Source organism: Porites lutea, chromosome 8 (assembly GCF_958299795.1).
Source record: "Porites lutea chromosome 8, jaPorLute2.1, whole genome shotgun sequence".
In the NCBI taxonomy this organism is placed as follows: Eukaryota; Metazoa; Cnidaria; class Anthozoa; order Scleractinia; family Poritidae; genus Porites; species Porites lutea.
The window spans coordinates 32,099,275-32,106,035 of record NC_133208.1 but is presented as its reverse complement, the minus strand read 5'-3'; the positions used below and the strand labels follow the sequence as shown (position 1 = coordinate 32,106,035).

At 39.5% G+C, this 6,761-nt stretch overlaps 1 protein-coding gene across 1 annotated transcript; it reads right to left on the bottom strand.

Annotated features, from left to right (window-relative positions):
- LOC140945572 (uncharacterized) lies at window positions 1-6,761 on the bottom strand. The gene is made up of 12 exons (XM_073394584.1): window positions 6,689-6,761; window positions 6,544-6,613; window positions 6,373-6,434; window positions 5,583-5,640; window positions 4,869-5,001; window positions 4,606-4,694; window positions 4,422-4,492; window positions 3,406-3,990; window positions 2,609-2,785; window positions 1,283-1,348; window positions 420-512; window positions 1-286 (listed from the first exon to the last, which is right to left on the bottom strand). Exons 1-12 carry the CDS (start codon window positions 6,746-6,748, stop codon window positions 233-235), a joined length of 1,518 nt encoding a protein of 505 aa, XP_073250685.1. The 5' UTR covers window positions 6,749-6,761; the 3' UTR covers window positions 1-232.

Sequence of the window (6,761 nt, the reverse complement as noted above, 5' to 3'; positions counted from 1 at the left end):
TAAAAGTTTAACTGTAGCTTTAGTCCTAATTTTGCGACAAAATACACTCATATACTACAAAGGTTGGCAGAATAGTGTGTCATGACAAGTAAACACGGCTTTGCAATTTTAATTGCATAATGTTGCATCTCTAGGGTCACGCCCTTTAACGCTCACCAGAACTTTTTTCGCGAGTCGGGAAAGTTAGCCACCATAACGTAATTCACGGGTATCATTTTTTTTTTACAGAGCATTAACTTCTACTGAGAGAGTCTATATAAGCTTCAGCCCATCTTCTCAGGTTTGCCTGTCAAGAAAAATGAAAACATCCCATATCAGAAAAAAACATTTTGAACGTTTGAGTTGTCTCACTGGGGTATGGTGTCCAATGATGAAACTCAACTTAAGAATATTTAGAAAGGACAAATGAATATACAGACCCTACTCCAAATCAATGTATCATCTAGTTTCTTGTAGATATATTTCATATCCTCATCACTAAACAGTTCTGGGCTTACTTCCGACGCTAAAGGCTGCAAAATGCCAAGAAGAGAGAAATCAAGAATGAGGCGTGAGTATTTAAACAACATTCCAAGAGACAGTGACTTTTAGTATGACAAAAATGGTACCTTTGTTGTATTTATCAGTAGAAAGACTGAGATGGGAGCCGAGGACAAAAGAGGGAAGAACATTCAAAGTGAAACGGATGATTTTGGGATCTTTTTTTAGTTCTAGGGGACACTGAAACTCAGCTTAAGTTCGCAGTTTTATTTGCGATTCCCTTCCCTTCCTCCTGTGACTTGTGCAGCAGAAGCAGAGCGAATTCTAGTGCTCAGGCGACCGAGACCCACGAATGATGATATTTTACTTTTCCCGAGACATTTTAGCTCACTGACGGTAGGACTGTGAGCAGTCTCTCTTTTTCTTTGTATTTAGTGAGGAGAGTGCGAGCGTCGAACCGCGAAGCCGCAATACGAGTAGTCATTTTCGTGTCTCGCGCGCAGTTCGCTCGCTAGACTAAAAAAAAGAGAGACTTCTCGTAGTCTACACTCTGACGGCAATTTACCAACGACTACGACCAGTGAAAATTAGGTTCTCCCGTCCATGTTGTGATTTTCACGTTCTATCATGAATGATCTACGGTAGTCTGCGCAACAAGCCATTCCGCGCGAGTTCGCCAAGAAAGTTAGAACAAGAGCGCTCTCGCTCCATCTTTCGAGCGTTAACTTGATCGCAAACGTTTGCCACGCAGGCTATACCTACGGGAAAAGGAGAACTCAAGATGTCGGATGTAAAGCCTTACCATAGTCTTTTTCTTTTGCCATAACGAAACGTCACGTACAATTCTCATAAGAACAGAGGCTAAAACCTAACATTCAAGGAAAAAATACCATCAATAATTTTTTTTGGATTCGGTTCTCAGTTTTGTGACATCCGGAATAATCTGGGTCGAGGTCTGTGTTATCAGCCCAGCCGAAAGCCAAGGCTGATAACACTTACCGAGACCTTGATTATTCGGGAAATCACAAATACCGAATCTAATATTTGATTTATTTGACATTGTTTTGACGAACGACAAACGCACCATCGAAAGGAACACACTTGCTCTGTAGCTGGAAATCATGCATTGAGTGCGCAACCTGCATATTAGTCAGTTATCTGCCAGCAGATATCTTTGTAAAATTGAAATCCCGATTCGCGAATCTAAAAAACGGATTTTGAATCTAAGAATTCACACTCCTAATGGATCATTACACTAGAACTACCGTATTAGGCCCCCCCTCTCAAAAAAGCCCCCTCTCTCTAGTAAGCCTCCGCCCCTTTTAGGGAAAGAAAGTTAATGACCCCCTCTCTTTTAAGCCCCCTCCCCTCCCCTCATTATTCTTCACTAATAAATGATAAGACTGTATTAATCAATCACGACCGTAAAACTTCATTTGGACTGATCCAGGATGGTTTATTCTCCCACTGGAAGTTTGGATTTGTCTTTGATCCCCAGCTGCATGACCTCTAACTTTTTGTACTTGAACTTTTCCACTTTGTATTCTAGTTCTTTATAGAGAACTGATACCATTGTCTTTGCTAAATTAAATACGCTCTCCCCTTTCAAATAACACCCCCGGTCTCTATTAAGCTCCCCCTCTCAAATGTGTTTGAAATAAATGAGCCCTTCGCGGGGCTTAATAGAGGATTTACCGTAAGTCCGATATGCCCTGCACCTGCAACAGGTCCTCATAGGGACGGTTGGGAAACGATGAGGAAACAAAGTGAACTATGGACTACAGTTAACGGACACCTTAGGGGCTGGCATCAAGTGTCCGTCTTAGAGAGGTGCATCTTACAGAGAGTCAAATAAAAGAAGTAAAGAACCACTGCAGGGACCAATGCTTGGTGTCCGTCTTACAGAGGTGCCTGTCTTATAAGGGTGGCCATTATGAGAGAGTCCACTGTAGCCCAAAAAACCTCAAAGAAGTCACAATTCTATGAAACATGTTAAATTATTTTAAGCAAACAAAGATAAAAAAGATATCAAGTCACCAGCGTGGGATGAAAGAAAGTTAAGTCCCTTAAAGGATTCAACGGGGTGCTGACTTCAGGATAATCATTTTCAAAATTTTTAACAGCTGACCTTGAGGTTAGAAGCAGCCAGATTGCTGGGTTCACTGTCTATAAGGCCACACCCAGTAGGCTTCAACAACAGTGTGGATACCAGACTTCTTGAGATGAATAACCCGAGCAGGAGAATGGTGCTAACCTTATTGGTTACTTGGACCAGTTCTCCTCGTTCAGAGAAGGTCATGTTATCCTATGAACAAAGGACAAAAAAGTTCTTTCTCATATGTTTTATGTTTTGTCTTTCAGAATTGTTTTCTTTTTTCATGTGCAATTTTAAAACAGATTTTACTAAAGCAAAATACAAGCAACTTTTGTAGCTTATAAGACACATGGCTGAGATATAGTAACTGTAAAAAACCTCCTAGAATATGAGCAAGCTCTCCAGGCCGCTCTTCACAGGCTAAGTACCTCCATGTATGAGCAACTCTAGTAAGCCACCACCCCCTATACAAGCAACCATCCACCATAATGCCAAAATTTTTCAGTCAAAGCTCTGTAGTTGGAACATCTTGTAAACGCCCACCTCTCATAAGTGACAATGACCACCTTTTGGGATCTCAGTTTTAATAACTTTCCATTGTTTTTAACCTCTTGTAAGCAACCACTTGACACTTGGTCTCATCTCTAAGTATATATGTACAACACTATGCAGAGTATAAGAAGAACCTTTAGGGGCAACACAGAACTAGACATATCATTAATAAATTCCCTTCCAAGAGGTAGAGTGGCAGGACCTTTGCTTGGAAAAGAGACAGTTCATTGTCTGACAAATTCTGAAATGGTACATATCACTTCAATTCACTTTCAAACCTTTTCGACTTGCCACAAGTAGTCTTGTGGTAACAGGACACCCACTTGTGTCAGTTCCCACAGGACACCCTCCCTTGTTGCACTAAGCAGTCCAGCAGGTGGCTTGATTTGTGTCACATTATAAACAATTGTCTCAATCATTGAAGAAAGTTCACTCAAAGCAGCTTGAGCATCTCTTGACAGCCTCTGAAAGACTCCGGGATTTTTAACTTTCAAATCTAAAGAATCTTCCTTAACCACATCTTGAATTGTGGCATAAATAGGGCTATCAAGATCAAGATAGTGTTTTCTGTGGAGCTTATCAATGGCATCATTAATAAGAGAATTCAGATGGTCCATAGCATCAAGTCTTCTTTGCTCTACTTTTTCTAGCAGTGATAGAAGTATGAAGCAGGCCCAGGCTACGTAACCAAAGTGCCGCAGCTTTCTGACTCTTTTGCTCCCAGGAAAAGGGTAGGGATGATCAGGATTGCCCCTGGCAACTTGACCAATAAATCCCTGAGGCTTTACAGAAGTATGAGGCCTTTTCTGTGGTTCAGACAATCTCTCTGTTGGTCGCACAGGAGAAGCAGTACCTCTAGGGACCTACAGGAAAATAGCTGGTTAGCAGATTTTTAAAATGCCTCTATGCTGCCTCTACCTTTTAATGCGGTACACTCTAGTTCTAGTACTAATTTAAAAAAATTATTTTGTGAACAAAAAGAATATGCTGGCGGGAGGTGTCTGCCTGGTATGCATCTGGTTTTACGTGTGGTCTCTTGAACGCGGCCTAGTATGTTGATTTAAGTGTTTAAACTTGGTAGATACAAGTCTACAATTTTGTGCTGAAAGCCTCAACTTGTGGCAAGGGCTCTTCTTCTTTCAATTCTCTAGGACACAGGGGGTTGGGGGGAAAGAATATGCTTTATATACATGTTGTGCCATGTTGAGTTAAAGTGGTTACCATTACTTACTGCTACTAGTTTCTAGTCACTGTACAACAGTCACATACAAGATTTGGAGCAATATTATTTTACCAATGGTTTGGGTGATGGTTTTCTTTGAACAGCTACTGACTGCTTCACTGCAGATACTGGGGGAGCAGGCTCTGATAAAACCAATAAAAAGTAAATTTTTCAACATTTTGACCATGGAAGATTGGGAACTAAAGATTGAAATCATTCATAAGATACTAAATGAAGAAAATAATATTGCTGGTACCTCTTTTAGCATCTCTTTGAAGGTTAGAAAATGGCGTCATTTCCCGATGACCAATTTGTTCAATCTCAACTTGTCTGGTTGTGGGCAAACTGGAAGAAATTGCAACATTGAAATAAATAAATAACCATTAGATTAACAATCCTTTATTCTATACACATGGATGAACAGCTTTATTGATGGGTTTATCTGTACAATGTATTAGTTATTATGAGCACAAAGAAGATGAAAGGAAAATCATACAAGCTACAACCTAGCAAAACTACCTGTGGTGATCAATTCTGTTGTCTGCAGCATGTGATCTGTTTGTAGCTGACGATGAGATCATCTGTTGTAACATCATCTGCTGAAGCTGCATATTCTGTGACATAACCATTGACATCATCTCTGGATAAAATTAACCATGTACAAAGTCAAATGCATTGATATTTTCAATATCAAAATTTTTGTTTTAGATTCAGGAAAATTTGCATGTAACAGTGGTGATTAATTTAGACAATACTCATGTGACTTAACAACTTGTTATCTCTTAACACTCTGTTTACCAACTTAACAATGAAACAATGATTTTGTCCATCACATTTATGACTCATAGGACTTGACAATAACATGAAAGAAAATGTTTAATGAGACAAATTTTATGACCCATAGGTCAACAATATTAGACACTCTTTTAAGCATGTCCAGGGCTGTCTTAAAGATTTCAAGTTGCCAGGTAAATACAACAAGTAGGCACGGAATAAAACAGCTAAGGATTTCTTTTGGTTCTATTTTTTCTTCTATTATCCTATGAAAGTAGCCGGGGACCACGTTCATGGTAGAGGGGGGAAATCCCTGGCCCCTGCCCCTTAATGACAGTTCTGTACGTTTATAAATACTGTTGACTTATGGATTTATATTAGACAAGTATATAAAATTACTCATAAACCTTCTGTGGAGTTCCCAGAAGTTGTTCACCGCAAAAATTAATTTGCTTTTACCTTTTGAACGATCATCATCTTGATCGTAAGAACGTGTTTGATGATGGCGTCTTTCCTCCTAAAAGAGAAAACTTACAAGGTCACCTGACACGTAGCAATAAAAAAAATATTGTTGACAAGTTACTTACTTTACAGTACCATATTGTCTCATAAAAAGGGTGCCCTCTCCCCCCAATGGTGAAAGCACCACTGACTATCTCAAATAGCTAGGATGATTAAAAGGAAACTTTCATATCTCTTTAAACTTTGACTAATAACAGCAGGAAAAACAATATTTTTGGGGGGTGTGGGGGGATGGGGTTGTTGCATGAGGCACCAGAGGTACCCAGTAAAGGAACATGGCAAGGAGACAGGTGAGAAACCCACTTTATCCTTTAGCATTGTGCACACCCTGTTGTTCCCACTCTCTACTCTCCCAAATCTTCCTCTGCCTTCAAAATCAAAAATGGCCAGAAATGCAGGAAATACTGAGTGAAGGAAAAAATCTCTTCAGGTGTGTTTGTGGGCAAGAAAACATTTTGAGCCTTTCTATTTAATGTCTACATGCCCTACCTTATTGGGGGTTTAAGGGTCATTGGAATGGATAGCTACATCTCAGTGCAGTCGATCTCTTGAACACATTTTCCTCTCTTTGAAGGTGGGAAAATGTGTTGGCACGTTGATCATTGTTTTTCGTAATGGATAACATTAAAAACTGTACCTTGGTAGAGGAGGAAGGGTTCAGAAGTTAATGACAATCGCCGCTCAAAATTTAAATAGCTCGCAAAGTGAGCTTTTCTTATGTTCTTACTTTAACTCTTTGGAGAAGTTGTTCACTCTTCAGAGTTTCTGCTTGTAGCAGCTGTTGAATTCCTACGTTATAAATTATAAGAGAATTGTGATTGGACTTAAGGAAAACAACGGCAAAATATGAGCCAAATTAATTAATCAAAAATACTCAAAACAGGTACAAGCTTTATACCAGCGTTTGAACTTGAAGGGGAGCTGTAGTAACTAGCGCCCATTCCATAGCTTGATTGACCTCTGATTTTCTATGAACAGTGAAAAGAATTATTAAAGGTTTCAATCTATATCCCCCAAAATCATGTGATGAAATTTCGACTTACTTGTTCAACTAGTTTCAATCGAAGTCTGGTGAGTTCGTCTTGCACATAACTGTCCGCCATTTTGTTTTGATTT